This window comes from Oreochromis niloticus, linkage group LG11, assembly GCF_001858045.2.
Source record: "Oreochromis niloticus isolate F11D_XX linkage group LG11, O_niloticus_UMD_NMBU, whole genome shotgun sequence".
Classification (NCBI taxonomy): Eukaryota; Metazoa; Chordata; class Actinopteri; order Cichliformes; family Cichlidae; genus Oreochromis; species Oreochromis niloticus.
The window spans coordinates 32528066-32549920 of NC_031976.2; the positions used below are offsets into that span (position 1 = coordinate 32528066).

The 21855-nt window shown below is 39.4% G+C and overlaps 1 protein-coding gene across 2 annotated transcripts in view; it reads left to right on the plus strand.

Moving 5' to 3' along the window:
• The window catches only part of agmo (alkylglycerol monooxygenase), a 49250-nt gene that overhangs the window by 21298 nt on the left and 6097 nt on the right, over nucleotides 1–21855 (plus strand). Inside the window, exons 6-12 of one of the 2 annotated variants that reach the window (XM_003450291.5) lie at nucleotides 2931–2997; nucleotides 3200–3265; nucleotides 5198–5277; nucleotides 5681–5815; nucleotides 8063–8179; nucleotides 11332–11414; nucleotides 12264–12369. In XM_003450291.5, coding sequence (XP_003450339.1) covers nucleotides 2931–2997; nucleotides 3200–3265; nucleotides 5198–5277; nucleotides 5681–5815; nucleotides 8063–8179; nucleotides 11332–11414; nucleotides 12264–12369 — 654 coding nt within the window. The remainder of the gene's footprint in view (nucleotides 1–2930; nucleotides 2998–3199; nucleotides 3266–5197; nucleotides 5278–5680; nucleotides 5816–8062; nucleotides 8180–11331; nucleotides 11415–12263; nucleotides 12370–21855) is intronic. The other variant, XM_005455125.4, reaches the window with a different exon arrangement.

A 21855-nucleotide genomic window follows, 5' to 3' on the forward strand; every position in this document is an offset into this window, starting at 1 on the left:
GTCATCATCAAAGTGCGTTCCCTGACTGGTTGAGTGGTTGCTTGCAAGCCAATAGTCATTTTTCATGCAAGATCTAGAGTTGTCTGCAAACACCTGCTACCTACTTTCTGAGGAGTAGTGAAACTTAAAAAAGTGAAACATTCCCAAAAAGGAGAACATTTGCCTTCAAAGTTAAAGTTGCAATATTTTTAAATCATTTTGTTTGCAGCTGTAAGAACAGCTGTTACTTTGAAGCTAAATATTTTAGTACATATGTAAGAATTCCTTTTCTAACAATAATGAAATTTCAATGAGGTACAATTAAGTGCTGAAATGAAGAGTTTGAAGAGGCTATATTTGGTTCTATAACAGACTCTAAATGCCTTCAGGAATTTTTGAGCAGTTATTTAGAAGCATTATCTAAATGGACATTAAGTGGTCACCTGGCTATAGAAATTGCATGTTGAGTACTGGCAGACGATCACCTTAGCGTTGTGGAATTTTTCTGCAGATTTCAATTCAGGGTAGTTTTTCATCAGTTTATCCCCAAAATATCAAAGTTTTGTTTATCCATGATGACATAATGTCGGGAAAAATGCATATTTGTCAATTATTCAATAGCATAATTCAGTAACATGGCTGCAACTTCATTGTTTAGTCAAAGAGGTATTCTACCTCTATGATGCAATTATAAAATATTTTCAGGCAGTATGTAGCACTACCTGATTAGTATTACCTGAATTAATGTGATTGTTGTTTAAAGAAATAACAGGAACGAAAAGTCTGTAAAGTTGTCTGTCTCCCTGTGCCAGTGCTAATCTGTCTGTTAAGCCAGACTTTTGTGGACTCTATGTTGCAGTGGAACCTGTATTCAATAAAAAATAATGAGATTTTATGAAATATTCCAAACAGAAGCATGACCATTCTGTCTGCCTTTTAAAGTGACTGAGAGTATCACTTTTACAATCCCCACAATCGTTAGAGGGAATGAATGGATTTGGAACGCCCTCGATCTTTTAGTGCACTATTAGTGAGAACAGTCGTAATAGTCACAATTTTCTGAGGGATGTAATTTATGCCTCCTTTAGAGGGTGGTTTTTTTTTTTGTTTTTTTTTTTTTTTTTTGATGTCATATAATTTACCGGCTCACTATTCGCTGCAGCTTCAGAGCTGGAGTGAAGTGGTGGAGACCCCTTTCATTCAAGATAAAACTCTCACGCTCGGCTGCCAGGCGCAGCCATTATGTGGAAATAATGAATCGCAGAGAAATTCTGTCCAACCGTGCACATTTCTCCGTCTGTCATACTGATGTGATCCATAGAAATATGACTTGCAACCAAAAGAGAAACATGAACTGTGTGAAATATGCTCACTGTGACCTCTTTAATCTATAATGACTCACGGATGAATCAGTTTGGTACCTTCCAACAAAAAATGAATAATTTGCACAAAATGTATTCCTGATGGTTTAAACGTCATGGGTGTTGGACTAGACCGCGTGTGTGTAACAATGGCTTTAACCAGTGTCAGGAGTTTTCTTCTATTGCCACGAAGTCTTTTTTCCAACACTGTAGTTGTTGTGCTAACATCACCATAAATAATATTCTTTATTGGAGAAATTAACTCTTTTGAGCTTGTTAATCAGGTCAACAAATGTAATATGGATGTTATGAATATTTGAAAGTGATTCTGACAGCTAGAGTAAGGCTTCCAACAGCAATTTGCTGGAATATTTAACTTTTTTTGGTACTAGTTTAGATTTAAAGATTTGCCAAAATTATTTCCATTGGCCAGTCTTGGTAGCCGGGGATCGCCTGACCCCTGTGGTACCTCCTGCGGGTGGCTGGCCTCTCCCTTATAGAGAGGGTGAGAAGTTCGGCCATTCGGGAGGGGCTCAGAATAGAGCTGATCCTCCACATTGAAAGGAGCCAGTTGAGGTGGTTCGGGCATCTGACAAGGATGCCTCCTGGGCGCCTCCTGGGTGAGGTGTTCCGGGCATGTCCCACCGGGAGGAGGCCCTGGGGCAGACCCAGGACACGCTGGAGAGATTATATCTCTCAGTTGGCCTGTGAACCCCTTGGTGTTCCCCTGGACAAGCTGGAGGAAGTGGCTGGTGAGAGGGAGGCCTGGGCTTCTCTGCTTAGGCTGCTGCCCCCAGGACCCGGCCCCGGATAAGCGGAAGAAGATGGATGGATGGATATTTCCATTGGTCAGAGGAATGGTTTTGTTCGTACAACTCTTTCCAATTGAAACACTAGTTTTATTCAATCAGTTTTATTCAAATTAAGTTTCATCATTTCCCTATTTTAATGTTGTTTGTTTTTTAAGCATCCGCAGTTTTCAAGAAAATTCATTGTGATCATTGACAGTTTTCTTTGTGGTAGCTACATGAATACTTCTGTACTGCCACCATCAGACCAGTTATACCAGATGCCTTCACTTACAGCACTGTAGCATTTATGCTCTCCAGAAGATGAAACTTTGAGTTTACCCACTGCAGCAAAATGGTTTTCTGTCCACTTCATTCCAAACAGGATTGTTATTACATGTAAAGTAATATATATTTGGTGCTATGGCTCTGTTTTGGGACCTCCCTGCACTTCAGCATACACGCAGATGGTAATGACAGCAGACATTACATTGAGATGTCTGAATGGGACCAGATGGAAGAAGAGTGATTATTCTAGTGTTTGGACAAACAGGCAGTTGGACTACTGGTAATATCAGCAACAACTATTTCATTCTGGTTTCTCTGAGAGATGGGAAATAAGTTAGAGTTATTGTCTGAATTTTGTCTTTACTGGAGGATAAACGAAACAAAAAGGACAAAAAATAAACACTTCAGCGCTGTCACTGGGAAACCAAGTAAAGACGGTTTATTTGTATTTTAATTTATATAAGGAAAATGCAAGTGGTTATTGCTTTAAAGCTGATTTTATGTCTTTCTTCAGTTAATCAGAGACCTTGGACCTCTGGAGTGGATCTTGAACACTCCAAAACACCACAGAGTTCATCATGGTAAGAGGACGTTAATTTTATTGACCTGCTGTTTACGTCAAACATTGCTTAAGGACTTTAAGATTGAATAATTAGACATGTTGGAGATGTGTTATAGATCAGAATTAATTCTGAAAATGTTTATATATCACTGAGATAAAAGAGTTTATTTTTCAAAATGTGGATAAGTAATGCAGCAACCTCACGAATGTAAACTCAACAGGGCGGAACCTTTATTGCATTGACAAGAACTATGGTGGAATTTTGATTATCTGGGACAGATTATTTGGTAAGTCATTTGTCACCAGTGTGTGAATGTGTGTGTGAATGGGTGAATGACTGGATATGTAAAGCGCTTTGGGGTCCTTAGGGACTAGAAAAGCGCTATATAAATGCAGGCCATTTTTATTTACCATTTGTATTTGCTTCTGATTGTTTTTCTTTTGGATGCAAGTGAATGTACTTTATTTATGACAGTGTGACTTTTAGTCTGTCATGGCATTTGTAGAGTGTGACAACTGGATCACCACTGAGTTGTATCGACATCTGTATCTGTTCCAAAATAATAAAATTGCTACAGTGGGATTAGTTCTTAATGCCATCAGTGCTGCCCCTCACATCTGTTTTGTGCAAAAGGCAAATGGTTCTTCTTGCACGGACTATAACATTTATAGCTACTATTGACATGCGTTATTTTTAGCCACACAGACTTCAAGTACACAAAATGGCATAGTAACCCTTGCACGGCAAACTGTATTTCTATAGATTTTTTCTAAAATTTGAAATCTGAACTTTCCCTTCAAAGATTCAAAGCATTCAGGTGAAATACTTTAGTTATGATCAAATTTCTGTATGTTGGACTTTCTGTACCATGAAAGTCTTCCAGGTGTTGTTAGTTTCTCCTGTCTGTGATGGTCTTGATCACTTGAGTTTAGAACAACTGAAACTCTTTTGGTTTATGAAGACACTTTACCTCTCATCTGATTTTCTTTAGTTTCAAAAACTATTGGAGACCCATATTGAGGTTGTCCCCTTGGAGGTGGTCCCGAGAGTGATTGTGAGTCTACACGAGTGAGGCTGTGAACCCAGGCATGGGTCATTATGCTCACAGGAGCAAAGATGTGGATTCTGAGACATTGCCATGCCACACGGCCATAAAAGTTAAGGTCATCTGGTTCAAGGTTTGAGTGGGGGTTGAAATGCCTGCAAGGGGATGTCAAGACTGTGACTTATAGGTGGGGAATATTTGGTGCTTCAATTTGGTGAAGTAGAAATAGATGGCGTCCTCTCAAATTGTTGTCATTGTCCAAAACGTGAACATTCAGAGGCACTCCTTTAAGGATACAAAGTGTGTCCGTACATCTGCGGGTGACAGTCCACTAGGAATGAAATACCTGGGACTCCATCAGTTTTTAGAACCAAAGAAACATCACAGATGAGAGTGAAACCTCTTCATGAACTTGAAAGAAATCCTGTTCCTTTCAACTCAAATGCTTAAGACTACCATGACCTACATAACTGAGAACATGCAGACATACCTGTGATGCTTGGGCTTGAAAAATTAAGGTATCACCAAATACTACAGTGATGAAAACAAAAGTTTGCAACAAATGTCTGTGCAGGGTATCTGGTTAAATCATGAGAAACCCACTTCTCTGTAGTTGATGGTGGTTTTATAGATGTTGAATAGATGTTCCTGGTATTTTTATAGTACCTTATTGTTTTCAGAGTATATGTTCACAGAAAAGTCAGTTTACGCAAAGGATACTGACTCATAGGAACGTTTCTACATTCCCTTGGTAGCATTTTCACTGTTAAACTTGAGGCCGAATTAACCTTTGTTAACCATTGTCTGTTACTAAGCCTCTCAGAGTTTTAGCATCTTTTAGTTCATTTTCATTTTACACTTCAGTTTTATTGTCTTGGTCAACTGAACAACAGATAAAATCAATGAAAAGCTGGTGAACGTGGCGCATTTAGCAGCTGGGTGGAGGGACAAATAGCTTAAAGATGAAGAAATTGCTAATAATAAGATAAACACATGATTCATTTCATGTTTGTCTTTCTGGTGACACGTTTTCTTAGCTGGATATTTAAACATATTAAACTTTTATACCTTATTGTAATCCCTCAACTTTTAAGAATAAGTAACAGGAGTAGACGTTTGAGGTATTTATTCACATCATTTTGTTTTAAACACCACTATTCATACCATCCCCAGGTACCTTTGCTCAAGAAGCCGACAAAGTCGTGTACGGCCTGGTTTTCCCCATCAAAAGATTTGAAATCCTCTATGTGCAGGTTAGTCTCATCTTTCATCATTGATGTGGCTACCACAAGTTGGCCATCGGTCAAGCAGCTCACCTCCATCTGGGTATAAACACCTTTGGTAGATGAGGTGTGAGCTCATGTTTCCCTCACTGGCCGAGTGGCCATTTTGTAACCATAACATTATTACTCTACTCTAAACAAACTGCCCAGTTGAGGTGAAAGAGGCCAATAAAATGTAATGCCAGGTGGATGTTATGATTATTTTTGCTGCCATCACTGTTGGCAGAGCACTGCATGAGCAATGTTCTGCCCAAAGAAAATAGAAACATTCATTTTAGGATTATTGCTATTCCTTTGTTAGCATTCATCAGTTAAATGTAGTGTTTGATTATTTATTAATGTCTAATTTGGTTGTATTTTTTTCTTCTTTTAGTTGCATTACTACTTGTATTTGTGGAAGAAATCCAAAACCTACAAAACTATCAGCAACAAACTGTCAACTTTTCTCAACGGTCCAAGTTGGAAACCTGGTAAACGTCGGCTGGGTGACCACAATGACAATCCAAAGGTTTGCATCATTTCTAAGGACAAAATGCCCACATGCTTCATTAGCCATCATTTTGACAGACACAACACACAGGCCTAAATGACTCAGAGCATTCCTTATTGAAGGACTCGTATATTCTGCCAGTTTTACAAGAAACTGCCACATCAAATAAAAGCTGCAAAGCCTTTGTAGAGGCGACACAATAAGTTCAGTTTCACTGTCTTTAAACACAGTCTGCGTGAATAAAACCACTTGCAGTTTAGCGTAAATGTGCATGTGTGTGTGTGTGTGTCTGACTTTGTGTGTATGCAGAAAGAAATACAGGCTCCAGCTGAATGCCCCGGTGGTTAGCTTTGAAATAACGCTGATGGTGTCACATATTTAGTTCCCTCATGCTTCAGACTGCAAAAAAAAAAGTCCCCTTTGCCTTTACGATTAAATTGGCTCTTTAAACCCAGCAGGGTAATTCTAAACATGGTCAGAGCTGGAACTTAACTGAAATATCTTGAAAGGCTTTATGTAGGCGGCTACTTCTTGATATCTGCCGGTGAAGGAAAGAGGAAAAAGAGGGGAGTGAAGGGGAAAAAGGGTTCAATGTGTTTCAACTCTGAGAATAAGCAGAGCAGCAGACTGGAATATCTACAGGGTTGGGGATGGGATTTTGAGGGGGAACCCACATGTGATGGTTTGGTTCCTCAAAATCCTGGGAAACCCCCTGAATGAGAAACAGGCATTGCTGATTGGCCAGTTATTTTTCATTCCCATAAAGCCCTCAGGGCTTAATTACTTATTGTCTTGGACAGAAGGGAAAAACAGGTCAAATGACTCAGGGAATTCTTACAGAAGGACTCAGATATTCCTCAGTGTTTAAGGGAAACCGCTGCACCCAATAAATCCTGGATGACTTTGTAAATGGAAAACAACAAGCTAATTTTCACCAGTTCTGAAATTCCACTAGTAGGATACTAAAGTAAGAAAAGGTCTTTTTGAAGAAAGGCACATTGGGTGGGTTTACAAGTTTGTTTGTTTTTTTTTAAATTGAAGTTTAGCATTTTTTTTTTCCCCATCTTTGTTTATCATATCCTTTTTTTCACCACCTGCATGCAGTGTTTATACATATTCTCAGAGTTAGCCACTGGGTGCAATTGCATTCTACAAATGGCATTTTCTTTGTTTCTGTCATTACTGGTAGAGAATAATTTTGTCATGCATGACTCGGATGATTTGCTGGAAATGATTCATGCACATAGCTGAACATGCTGCAAAATGTTGACATGCATTTAGAGAAGAAAGTTTGGTGGTTGCAGACGGTTTCCTTTAATCCAATCTGTTAACCTAATATGAGACGACAGGACCACTTAGCTCATTATTTGTTCAGCAGAATAGTGAAAAGAGTCACCTGTTGTTGTTCATGTTCTGTTGCATGTCATAGTACCCTTAAAGTTGTCTTTTTCTCTGTGCAGTGGGAGCTACGTGTATCATTTTAAGGCAAACTAGCGTGAGGTGTTGCAAACAATCAACCCTATGCTGGCTCATTTTTGTTGACATAACACCCTAAATCTAATGTTATTAAAAATCCGCATAGCATTGCTGTCAGTACCTGTGTGTCACTAATTCAACACAGAAATGTTAATGAACATGCCTCAAATGCCCCAGCATGCAGTCGTACAGGGCTATGTTGCTTGGTCAGGGGTGACCATAACTTTGTATGTGTACAAAACATGTAAACATAACATCTGAGAAAATTAATTTACTGGTTATTAATCTGAAATTTTTAGACTATTGCCACAATCATAAAGCAGACATGTGTTGTTGTGTGTGTGGACACATAGTCTTGGTGCATGCACTATCATCATTTGAACTATTTTAGCTATTCACAGGCTTCTGTAAATAGTTAAAACGTTGAACACATGATAACACGAACACATAAAGCCAAGCCCAAAGAATCTAATTGTAAACATGTATGTTTTTTAACTACCAAAATCCACCTTGGTGAAGTTATTAATTTCAGATGATTTGAAACTTGTAGTATTGCTGAGGGTGTCACTGGTTAATGGCTTCAGTTGTTTTTTGAGCCAGAAATAATAGCATACATGATGTTTTTAGAAACTTGAAGGATTTGGGGTACTAGTTTTGAATTCAAATGACAGCATGACATTAAAGCTGTTACCATCAGGGTAAAATTGGTATTTAAGCCATGTTGGCTGTGAGAAACTGTTGAAAAATATCAGGGTTCGGGGAATTAAACATGTTTTTTTTGATCCACAGGTTACCGGAAAGGAAGTGCCTCATAATCCCAGGTGGTCACTGCCTGTACAAATTTATGCAGTCATACATTTCCTGCTGGTGCTGAAGACTTACCATGATTTGTTTGAAAACAAGATGGTATGTATTTGTCACATTAGACAAAATTATTGTTATTAAACTTGGAGGGTGACACTTCAGCTCCCTTCATAGAGCTCTTTAAATTCCCTTTTTTAGTTGAATTTGTCAGATATATAGGATTAAATCTGGAGTAGCTTAGTCTAGACTAACTATTGATATGGTTAGGCAACTGTAATCCCTCAAAGTATGACAAGGTGGTCCAGAGTTCCTAATTTAAGAGTATCTGAGTTTACGTGTTTGTTTGCCAACACTGATTCATCCAGTTATCCAGTTTGTTGTGGCTGGTCCATAATGGAGCAGACTCCTCTACTTAGCCAGCAGAAAAAGACTAGCTGTGTCTAACATCATGACAGAATGACGGATCAGCATTCCCCTTTAAAGCAACCTTGTCTATTATTTTCCACCCGACAAGCCAAAAGACCCCCTTCCTCCTCCTTCAGGAAAAAAGAAAGAAAGAAAAGAACCTCCCCAGCAGTTATCTTTGGAAGGATTTTTCCCCCAGGCACAGTTTTGGTTAGCCAGAAAGTGCTGTCACACCCAACCTCTTCAAACTCTAAATAAAATGCCCTGTCTTCTTTTTTTTTTTTCCCTGATCGCTACCTCCATGGGGCTCTGTCAGTTGTGGTCACCTCTCACACACAAGCACACACACCTCCTCTGCAGCATCGAGGGATCCCCTCCCTTTTGGCGAACGAAACACCAGCTGGTGGTCCAGCAGTGAACACAAACGCCTTAATTGTCGAGTCAACCATTTCCCAAACCAAATAGCCTTCAGGATGCAGCAATCAGGACTTGGAGGGAAAATAACAAAGTGAGCTCCTTGGCCCAACAATAAATCATGTCACTCTTATGTATTTATACCCACATGTTCGCTAGCTGCTTATTTAGCTTGACAATTGAAGACACGCTGCCAGACAATTTATGTGCTTTGTGTTAATTCGAAGCCATGAAAACATGGCTATTTCAAACAAGTGAAGCTACTCTTCAATTACATCATCATCAGGCCAGTGTGTATGCTTTACATGTACGTATTTTAAACAGTTATTATTAGAGGCAGTGAGGGAAATTGACCATCAGAACTTTTTTTCATTTAAAGTATGTTTGGGCATTTCTACCCAGTGGACCAAAAGTGAAACAAACACACGCACACACACACACACACACACACACACACACACACACACACACACACACACACACACACACACACACACACACACACAAAAAAAACCAGGTTTTGCTTTCACTCTTGTGAAGTTTTTGCAAATTATCAAAAGTACAAAAATATTCACTATTCAAGCAAAAGTACTGAGCTGCACTGCTTAATCTCTGAATTAAGGTGTTCTCAATAGCATTGCCACAGGTGTATGAAATAAAGCAATAAGTGCAGTATGCCTTTACAAAAAATGTTGTAAAGAGCTCACTGAATTAGTTAGCTAATATAATAGGATCCACTGATGCAACAAGTCAATTTTTGAGATTTCTACTCTGCTAGATATTCCACAATCAGGTATTATAAAGTATTTCAGAACAGCTGCAGTAAGAGTGCAATCAGTTCTACAAAATATAAAATGCTGAGACTACTTTAGAAGAGAGGTTTAATCAGGTGTGTGGTCACTTTGGATGATGTAGTTTGTAGAGCTGTCCTTGTTACTTTACATTAACAGGTGTGTTATTTTGTTATCCCATTTAATGGTTTGCTGGAAACACACTCTCCTTAAAATAGTTCAGTATAACAGGAATCATGTTTACCTACCTGATAGCTGATTCATTATTACATGTTACTGGCACTGTTTTTTGGTTTGCTTTTTTCCCCTGCTTTATCAGTCTTCATCAATAATGGCCTGGGTAATTACTTAATTTGCTCATCTCAAGAGACAACATAACACAATCAGTCCTTACAGTGCTGCCACCAGATGTTAACTCTCATTTCTGACCTCTGCTGATATTGCTACAAATTGTCACTTGATCACTTGAAAAATTACCATGACAAAAGAAGCAAAGTGTTTCTTTAAAAACTCTTGGAAATGAAATGTGAGTTGATGACACTTAGGGATTTATGGAGGAATTTCTCTCTAGTGCAGTGTCTCAGCTGCATGCCCCCTGGATGATAGAAAGACAAACAAACAACAACAACAAAAAAAGATTAGGTTACTAAATACGTCTGGTCCGCTGAGCCCCCCGGGTTATCAGACACAGATAAGTTCACATAACCTTTGATATCAAAAAAATTCTCCTCTCATTATACCTCTTACCAAAAATAATGGTATCCATAGCCCTTGAACTCCATTGCAGTGATTAATCTGCCTTAATAAACTATGAATGAAGGTCAACCTAGACTGTCAGTCCTTCATAGATGGACTGAGCCCAAATTATCTCCTTGTCTGATTCATGGAAAGGATTATTGTATCTGTGTTCCCATAAGAGGCTCCTGGTAATATTGTGCTTATGGCAGCTTATGGGTTATGACTTGGATAAACGTATAGAAATACAGTTTTATTGCATCCTGTTGATGGGTTGATTTTTATGCTGGCAAGAGCGAGCCCTCTGGGTATTTACAGTATGGGAGCAGTCAGTGAGATTTGGCTGTTAGACTCTGTATTGAGTGTCAGAGAAATATAAACCAAAGCTGACAGCCCACAGCATCCTCAGGAGACAATGGCTTTCCAACGGCTGCCCTTAGCCAAGGCCGTAGGTTAGAGAACACAGATTAGAGCGTACGTTACTCTTTGTGCTTATGCAAGTCTGTTTGTGTGTATGTTCCAAATAGCTTGGAAAGGTCAGTGAGAATCTGCACTGGATTTCTCCTCCAAAGTTGGTTGTTTTGGCTCCATTTAGGGGATTCAAACTACAGTCTCTTCAACTGTGGTCAAGTCCCCTGTCAAGACCCATCTGGGATGATTAGAGCTTCTATGTAAACTAGGCATGTCAGTGTAAAGTAAGAGGCAGCATATCGTGTGTGCCAGTACACTTATTCCGAAGGTCAGACATGTTTTGGTTGGCATTACAGCTCTGCGGTTTATGACTGCTCTCCCAGTAAGGTCTCTTGTGATCGTAACTTGACCGGCCATGATATTGATTTAAGGGTTTGAATCTAATGTATTTTTTCCTGACCGCATTTCTCATGGTATGCAAATGTATCTCAATCCTAGATACTGTCCCAGTTAACTATTCTGGGTATGACTGGCTACGTTCTGCTCACTCTCACGTCTCTGGGGTTCCTCATCGATCAGAGGTACAGTACAGACATTTGGTTATGGATTCATTTTCAAAGAGACTTTTAGAGGATTTAAAAATTAGACTAGACAGTTAAAAATGTCTTGGGGGAAAAAAAGGTTAGAGAAAAGCAAGATGGAGAACTATTCTGGCTCTGGTAGAGGTTCTCAAGCTTTGGGTGGCAATCATCCAAAGACTGAATTTGAAGGATTACAAAATGTGGACTGTTAAAATTAGCATTGAAGTAAAAATGCCAAGTTGACTGTACTTATCTGTTTAGATTTATTCTTCAATTATTCTTTATTCTCATCTGAGCTGCTAATTCCTAATAATGTATTTGCATCTTAAACTCAATGATTCTGAAAACGCCTTGCTTTTAGATAGTCCAACCTCTTTTGGGGTCCAAGAACGAATCAAAGAAAAACTCTCAAAGAATCTCTGTGGCATGGAGCCATAGGTCTTTGCCAGCCCAGAGTTAAAGGTCTGAACATTAGTATTAATATTACTGTGGGGTGGTGAGTAGTATGTACCCTTGTTTTCAGTAACTAAACTATGAACCTTGCATTGAATCATTTCATTTCTCTTCATTGTTACCAAATAAAACTCTGCATACTTAGTTTGTGAAATTCACTAACAGAAACAGAAACAGCGCAAAGATACACTCCTACTATACATGCTTTGTTGTGAGTGAATGTAAGATTAAATTCAGTTGACCCAAGTACCACAACACTGGAGCTGACTTCAAATAGACCATGACTCTCCTCATCAACTCTATTGGATCAGCACAGGAAGTTGATATTAGCTCACATTAAAATACAATTATTCCACCTCAGTGATGCGTTGTTGCTTAATGTGTCCTTACATTCAGGCCATCATCGGCTGTCTTGGAGCTATTTCGCTGTGTCGTCATGATGACATTGCTGAGGTACAACTACATGAAGCCCCTCGCACCTTCACTGGCAGTGCCTACAGAGGTAAGTGCAACTGTAGTGTGTGGAGTGGAAATCGTCAGCATGACTAAAATCGTCAGCATGACTTGAGATTTTCTTTTCATTCTACTTAAATAATAAGCAAATATGTGTGATGTATATGAAAGATGGAATTGGTGTTCATGTCTGGAAAGCGATGCCAGTGCAAAAGTACCTTAAACCTGCATTTTTAAAAATAGATGGGCTGAATAAATATATAAATAATAAATAGGTGCGCGGGGAAGAAAAAACCCTTACACTTAAAACAGAGCTCACAGATGTGTTTGAGGATTATTTAATCCATGTTGCTTGTTGCAAGTCTTGTCTTATGCAGCATGATAATGCAATTTAGCAATTTAAAGCAAGCTGGACAATAATGCAGGGTGAGATCTGTAGCCTTGTTACATTGCAATGCACTGCTTGCTATAGGCAAGTGAAGTGTCCACTGATCCACCCCAATACCCCCAAATCTATATTCCAACTCACCTGCTGGTGTACAGCAGGTGAGTTGGAATATAGGGCACACATATTAACAAGCATACAGTTCATGGAAAAACTCTGTTCGTTTGCTTTTTTGGCACTTTTTGTTATGATTATTAGAGATAACTTGTCTAGGACTGCCACGACAGACACCATAGGCAAAAGTATCGGGCCACATCTCTTAATCTCTGAATTCAGGGGATTTCATAGCACCTAGCCATGAAGTTTGCCTTTGCAAACATTTGTGAGAGAATAAGTTATTTTACGGAGCTCACTGAATTTGAGTGTGGTATTCTTATCAGATGCCACCATTGCAACAAGTCAGTTTGTGAAAATTCTTTAGATATTCCATGTTCAACTCTATGTGGTGTCAGGAAATGGCAACTCAGCTTTAGGCAACCAACCTAAAGTTACAGAGTAGGCTCGCCGCGTGCTGAGGCAGACTGTGCATTAGTCGCTAATGCTCTGCTGAGTCGCTAATGCTCTGCTGAGTCGGTCACTGCAGCGCTCATAACCCCCTCTGGTCTTAATATCAACACAAATGGTATGCTGAGGGCTTCGTATTGTTTCCACAAACAAACAGCAAACTGGAACCAATTCAGCCTCAGAAAGAAAGAAACGTTCAACAGTCATCGTACTGTGGCTTCAACACACTTTATGGCTGACTACTGCTAATGACACATACTTTTCTGTTGCTGTGGCAACCCCATGAGACCTGCTAAATTGGACTGAGTCAGTTGCACAGATGCAGTTATGTGACAATTCATAAAACAGGTGAACTGTTGAGGATTTATATATTTAATTAGCAGTTTATATGCTCATTCCTGCCGCTTCTCCCTGTTTTCCAAAGTAACACATTGCCTTATTACTAGCTGCTTTGTTAAAATGTGCTACTGTGCACCCTGATCTGTCTGTTACTGGTCTTTAGAGTCACTGCAGTTTCTGCTAAACTTATTATTACAAATACATATTGCATATTTCAAAGGCTGTTCATTTGCTGGTTTAGCAACATCTTTCTTTATCATTTTCTTTTATCAGAATTGATTATTAGTGAATAATAATGCATTCCTTCCTTTGATGGTGGTAATGATGTTTGCTCTTAGTTGATATGCAAGTTGTAACTGGTTCACATTGCCCATTTGATCCACAAAACAACTTAGTTTAATTTTATCCACTGATTTTGTGATATTATCACTATCTTGAGTTGTTGTGCAACAATAATGGTGGCACTGTTGACTTAACAGCCACCTGTCTAGTTGCTATCTCCCTGTCTCGAAATTAGGGTATTCGTCTAGATTATTTACAAGGGTGTTGTCACTTTCACGAGTTAAAAAATCTTTGATGGATTGTCTACATGCACTGGTCCCAGAGACCATGTTTACCCATTTTTAAGTTTGTAGTTTGGCCAACTCTTGGAAATAACATTAATTAGCCACAGTGAAGTTGTTTTTTCAGCTGCAGATATTGGCGGTTACCAGTTAAAACAAAGCATGAATCCTGATGTATTAATCGAGTGTCCAGATCAGCAAAATGTGATGGCCTTATTGCTAAAAGAAAAAAAAAGTAGCACTAAAACATGATGGTAAAATGGATGTTTAGAAGCAGCGCTGTTGACAGAGAAAAATTAAAATTTGGCTAAAATCTTACCTTGAGTTCTCTTTTCACGTGTGTGTGTGTGTGTGTGTGTGTGTGTGTGTGTGTGTGTGTGAGAGAGCTTTTCAACATGGCATGTTGTTCATCCGCAGTCTGATTTTGCTCATTCATCAGGAAATTGTAGCTGTTTGTACTACTATGTTTCTTTTGGCTCAAACAGCCGAGGTTCAAAGATCATGGAAACAGCAGTTGACAAAACAAACTAACCTCAGGTTAGTAGCTGTTCTGGAGCTTCCAGTCATATCACATGACCTTTTTATTTAGGTTTTTTTAAAATACCCCATACCCCATGGAACTTATACCTTCCAGCAGTCATTTTGATATTCACATTCTCAATGTGGTGACCTTCCGAATAATTTCCAAAAACTATTTCATATAATTTTTCAAAGTACCATAATTACATGTGGTGGAAATCCTTTATTCATTTGGCTTGATATAGTGTTTGGCCGCATGTGTAATTCCCTCCATCAAAGTATAGTTTAGCATGAAAACGAAAACCAGTTTTTGTCCAAAATACATTATATGCAACATTGAAACTGTCTAAACACAAAGTCCAACCAACAACACCTAATTAGTCTGTTATTAGGGTGTAGAATAAAGACTGGGTATACAGTGAATCATTGCATAAGCATGTTTTTCTAAGGCTACTTACTAATTGCTTTCTCTGGTGGTAGTATGTTTTCTATCTCTGTGCATGTTGAAACTAGTTTTATTTAGCATCACAGTCTGATTATATACTTGGAGCCCATTTCCAGCTTGTTAACTATGGAAAATACTGGAAATATAAAAGAGAAAAAAATGTATATATGTCTATAGATGACAGTGGTGTGATTTTCAAAGTACAGCAATTAGAAATCCTTACTTTATGAAATCATTGAGGAAAAATATGTGAAGCTCTGGTATTAAATGTGCATATGCCTGATGTATCGTGTTTCTTCGGTTTGTGTATGTCTAGCCTATTTGCCTGTAATTGTGTGTATTGTGTGGTCTGTGTTGTGTGTGTGAAATGTGTGTGAGCTGGGTGCTAAGTCCAGCCTCGCAGCCCTGTGATCTATGAGTCCAGATGCGTCGCCCAATTGACCATAAAATTGGCGTGCCTTTCTGGCTCTGGCAGCCCAACTGTAAGACGGCTGACCTCTCATTACTTGCCCTCCCTTGCAGCTTTTTTTTTTTTTTGTCCTCCCGCTTTCTGCCTCCGCTCGCCGCTTGCCATCTCAGCTAGTGTGAATGAGAGCAACACTTCTGGAACCAATTAACGTCGTCTGCTGCTAACTAGCGCTGGCTGATGAGATTTGCACGTGAGATTTGCAATCGCTGCTTTTATGTCCTCTGACTGCACATCTGTGGCGCTCAGGTGTTCAAATGACAACCCGAGGCTCTCCAACCTTTTCTTTTTCTCACCATAAAATGAAATAAAACTGAATGAATAATAATTCATCTAAAATGAAGCGCATAACCAATCACCTCGAGAGCAACGAAACGGGGTGATTTATGCTGCACATGCTGCACGGCTGTGTCACTTTGACAGGGCTGTAAGTTTTATGCAGCCGTTTCCTTAAGCAAATCATTAGGCCTCATTTCAAGTCATAGTACATCAGTTTGAGCTGAATGAATGTCTTGCTTGCAGGTGGGGCTCATTGAAAATCCTCACAATTTACTTGAAATGGTTCCTGACATGTTTGTGCCCTTTGTTCAGAACTACAGCAAAGGGGAATATGGTTGAACCACCCCCAGACTTTAAGGTACTTAAGTGATATATGGGTCTGACGCGTGAGGCGAACGGCGGGCTCTTTGTTACAGAGGGAGGGCTTGTTTTGAAGTCGAGCCAATCAATTAACAGTCACTCGAAATGTAAAAGGGGGAAATTCACATTTAATTGTCTTCAGACTCACTGTACATTTGAGAGAGGGGGAGGGGGGAGTACAACAAAAAAACTACAAAAACTAGGTCGGTTTGTGGTCCTTCAAAACCAGTGGTGTGATATACTGCACCCTTAAAGCTCACAGTGGTATTTATAGTGGCTCTGGAGATTTCCCTTGTAAAGCTGCAGGCTTGACCTGTAAACCAGGGCTGCCTCTTGCTCCCAGCCGCCCACTCGCCCGCCCAAACCCACGTCTGTGCGGCTCACATGACAGCCTCGCTGCTTCAGAGGAGACTAAGCTGGTAACCAGGGCTGATAGAAGCTTTAGCTGTCTGTGCATGTAATATTTATTTGTATTTGTGTGTGCCGTTAGCTTTAATTTGCTTTAATTTATGTCATTCAAATAGAATATTAATTACATGTACTTACCAGAAAATATTGCAGCTTATAAATATAATATTTGTCTTTCTGGTGCACAAACTATAGAAGAATGGAAGTTTAAATTACAGTCAACATTTAAGCACTTCATTGTGCTCAACATACTGAGTTTAATAAATCAGTTATACATTAATGTCAGCTTGGATAGCTTATCAGATTTACATGCATGATAGACAATTTTAAAACATCTAAATAAACAAAGCCTGTTGTGCTGTGGCTGCACAGTTTAATCATTTAGGTTTGAAATGAGTGACATTTATTTAAGAAAGCTATGAATAACTGTACACTGGCCACAAACAGCCTTATCCATGTTGTGTGCCAGTGTATTTGTGCTCACAGCACACTTCTGGGTTTTCTGGTCACACCAGCACAACCTTTGCTAACCAGCACTACCATCCAGATTTTGCTTCCTATTATTTCCCGTTCTCCACACTGAAACATAAGCTAAGGAGTCTCTGTTTTGATGCACACCCCCATGCACGCCCAAGTTTGGGCGTGCATGGGGGTGTGCAAGTTGAAGAGGTCAGAATGAGACTTTCTCAGGGTGAAATAAAAATAGCCGCAGTGAAGGGGTGCACAAGGAGAAGGGTCAAGTTAAAATGTTCTTTTTCTTTTTTAAGCTTTTGTTTGGGCGGACTTTTTTTTTTTCACACCTTGTAAAGGCAGCAAACTGTGGCATTTAGAGAAGATATAATTTATACTTAAAAATTGATTTAAATGATCATTTCCTTAAATCAGTAATTTGATCATCTAAATGACTAAACATGTAATCGATTTAACCACAACATTGTGCAGTCGAGGGTGTCATCACCTAAAAGCTATGTTTTTGCCTATGTTTGACCTCAAACATTTTATTTTATTCTTATAAATCTACCCTTTGCGTATACTATATTTCTGTGTTCGCAGTGTGGCTGGGTGGGTGGGGCATTTGTACAGTGATGTAACACATGGTTTTATGCCGTGTGGGCCTCTGGTTTTGCCTGAAGGCACAAGAAAACAGACCACAGAGCAGATCGTAGACACTCTATATCCCAGAGTAATTATGCAACTATTCTCTCAAAGACCACTAACAGCAATTTAAGAGGAGAGCTCATAAAAATTCACCTGCCAGGCTCAGACCAGTTTTTTGGTTTTAGTAAAAAAAACACAAAAAAACCAACTTTGTTTACAAATTTTTCCCCCCTCCATTATTCTTGATAGCTGCAGATGGATGTAAAATTTTAAAAAGGCATCCAACTAAAATAATAAAAAAAAAGCCAGAGATGCTTTTATTATGGTCTGCCTTGCTATTATTTTACAGTGACTGAAATGTTTCCTTGTAAAAAAAGAATTTAAGTAGTTTATTAGCTCATGCGGGTTTGACTCTTGAAGGAAAAATAAATCTGTGTAATCCCTTTGATTCCAAAACGTATACATGTAAAAAATGTTTTTAAACCCTTGTGGATTTTCACTCTCCGTTCTCCTGCTGATACCACTTGCCAATCTCTGAAATCCTTTTTCTGTCAGACTAAACGGGAAGATGAAATGCTCCACAGCTAAAAGAAGAGGTCACAACAATATTATTAAGTTCATGTCAAGCACAAAGGCTTCGCCTCAACACACATTGGCTTTATCTTCAACAAATCACCATACTTGTCTTTAAAAATTACAGCTCACACCCCAGCTTTCCCACCATCCCAGCCATAAGTGAGCAGATAAGGCAGTAGGCGGTGAGAGGTCGCTGTTATCTGAAGTGTGTCGTTTCCACTGGACAAAACTCAGGTGCGAGGGGTTAGCGGTCTCTTCTTTTGAAGCAGGAATGTGTGGTGGCAAGAGGCAGTGCTGAGGTTAACAGGCTTGTTTGGGGCTGTGGAAACTCAGCGAGCATGACATCATCTGAGAGCTCGCAGGAATGGAAAAGGAAAGGAAATCTCCTCCCAGGGAGAAAATGGAGGGATTTGAAAGAGAAATGCTGGGTAGGACTGTTCCGTTGGAGTAAACAGCGGGGTGGTCGAGCATACACAGTGTGAAATATTATCACTCAATGTGCAGGGGATCGTGCCCGTCAAAGAGTAACCACTTGGTTTATGTTGTCAAACCACTTGCCAGGTAAAGTTATGGAAATCTAACAGAAAGTGGACCTTTGGGAGATTTCTAGGAATATTTAGTTTGGCTTTTGCGGTATCAGGTTTTCTGGTCTACAGTGGCTTTCTTTTAAATTTGTATTCCTATTTGTGCTTTAATTCATGGGTCATTCAGTTTGTGATATAGCTTCCGAGCCAGCGTGTGAACCTGATTGAACTTGACAAAAGCTCTTCTGATGCATGTGGTTTCTCCCTATTCTAAAAGGCACCGAAAGCTGATTTCAGAGAGCTTGAATGCTAGTTTCCAAAGAAGTCTGCTCGCAAATTCAAAACATTACAAATTATAAAAGGTTTAAAGTTCAAAATAAATTAAAGTTTTATACTGTAAAATGTTTCGATAGTGCTGAATGAAGGCTTAGCATATTAATGTAGCTATCTTTATCGCAGTGCAAGCTTTCATCACTCAGGACTCAGTTTATTAATCTCTCTTTCGAGGCTACGTTCATTGGATTACTGGCTAACAATCACACGTCTGATTTTGTAGTAAAATTCTTTGTGGTGTATTTTTTTCCTTAGTAGTTCAAGCTACAGCTTTTTGCCTGAAGTGAGCTGGAAAATGTCTCCTTCTGCCAGGATTTGTGAGCAGTGGGGGGGGGTTTCAAGTTTGGAAACTCTTCAAATCTGAAGCTGTAAAAGTTTGAGTGGCTGCTATCAGAGAAGTGACCACAATAAGCACATTCTCTGCTGTCTGGTCACAAAACAAACTGCATGAACTAAGGCTCAATCGATATTTTCTACCCTGACAATTATTTAGGTGTTTTCAAAAACCAAAAAAGTCTGTTTGACAACAGCATTTTTTCTACTTGGAACTGAATGTGGAACTTTCAGACTTTGTTTGAGTCCTTATCTACCACTTAAGCCAAATCTCCAATCCACATTTTAACACCCGCCACATGTTTCTCATGCTGGGGTCCGAACATTCAAGCATGCACCTGCACTTTTACAATCATATAATTGATGTGGACCTGGTTTTGGCCACTCAAAATGTGACACATTGCACTACACAGGCATGCTGACTGTGTGCAGCAGCTTGTTGATAATGTGGTTTATAGTAACCACAACCCTATGGCGTACTCTTTCTTATCTACAGTTCTGTGCAAAAATCTTGTTCCTTTCCAGAAGCCAGACTTCAATACTACTACTACTACTACTACTACTACTACTAAAAATGATAATAATGATGATGATGATAATGATAATAATAATAATAATGATAATAATATGTTTTTTGTGATGGTCTTTCAACTTTTCTTTGGATACTAGCTGCTCTCTAACTCCAGTCAGCTCGTTGTACCCAATCATTTTCAGGGGATTTTTAATTTTTTTAAATTTTTCATTCAAACATAAAAAGGCACCTGACTCAAACAAATTTTAAATTGTATCTTAAGGCTGTGGCTACATCACATTTGCCAAAGATAACAGTTGGGCAGTCATAAAATAGCATTTTTGCAACAGCATGATGATTCCCAAAGAGCTATTTAGATGAAAACTTGGCATGCTGTTATGTGATGTGCAGCGTGTCCTTGAAGAGCTTGAGGAAACTGGGCAAATGGAGGAGGAAGACAGTGATGGGTCTTAAAAAATCTACAGCACATGAACAGTATCAGAAAGTCATGTCCTTAAGAAATTCGGCACGTGGAGTGTACAGAAAAGACCTAATACAGGACCTGAAGTCTATCTACTGCTTTGCCAAAGTCTCAGCAGTAGCCATAACAGGGCCACTTATCATTCTTAGGTAGTTTTTGTTGGACAAATCCTGCTCTGTAAAGATAAAGGTCTTGAAGCTCTGAGACAGTGACTTATTTGCAAAGGTGACCAGACTCACTAATACTTTCCTAAAATGATGGACTTCTTCCTCTGAAGAAGCTAAAGCTCAAAAAGCTTCATTTTTGCTTATGAAAAAGTAAATTATCATCTTTGCACGGACATGTCTTACTGGCTCGTGATAGATTTGTCTCCTTTCATATTGCTGCCAAATTCCTTAATGTTATCTTTGCTGCTGATTTACGTGTTCTTTTGAAGAGGTCTGATTTTCGTGTCAGATTGCCATAGTTAAATAAACCTAAACTGGGCTGTAGATATTTGTAGAGCAGTTTTGCTGCTGTACCAGTGGTTTGGCTCAGGCCTGCAGAGATGCACTTGGCACCAAACTCCACAGTAGGAATGTACAACAGAGACTGTTTTAATTTTTATAAATGTCAGTGGGTGGATTAAAGAAATCAGGGTAAAGATACACGTCTTAGAAGCCCCTGGAGGCTCATTCATCTGTACTTCTTCTTAGAGGAATGTATTGAGCTAATCCACAGTGGACCCAAACATCTTCTCTTGGCTTCATGAAAATACAAACGGGGGCTTTATTTTGCAAGAGCATAACCTCCTGTCTGCTCCATACACTGTTTTTGCTTTCATTTCCTTTTCTGGAGTTTTGCCAAATAGCTCGCCTTCTGCTTTCCTGCTGGCTAGTGTGCTCTTTACCAATTAACCAGCCAATCTGGCCACCCAGGGAACCACGGTTAATACTGAGGCGATGACTTCTTCTCTTATAGAGGCTGAAGTGGTGCCAGGCTGCTGGACTCTGAAGTGTGCTGAAGAGATATGAAAGCTGGTGTCCTCTGGGTTTTCTCGTATGGTTTCAATGAGGCATAGTGGTCTGGATGAGTTGTAGCTGACCTTACATGTGACCTTCAAAGAGACACATGGTAGATTACTGCAGCTTAGCAGATGTGAAAAGTAAAACTTCTAAACAACTGTATCACTCTAAACTAGCATATCATCAGGCCACTTTGTGTTTTGCTACACTTCGCCATGCAGCCACTACTGTTTCACATGTGTTTTGTCTGGCTGTGTTGTGTGTGTGCGTGGGAGTGTAACGGCGATATTTCTCATGGCAGTGCTACAGAGTAGGCACTACACTCATTCTCTGGTGGGACGTTAAAC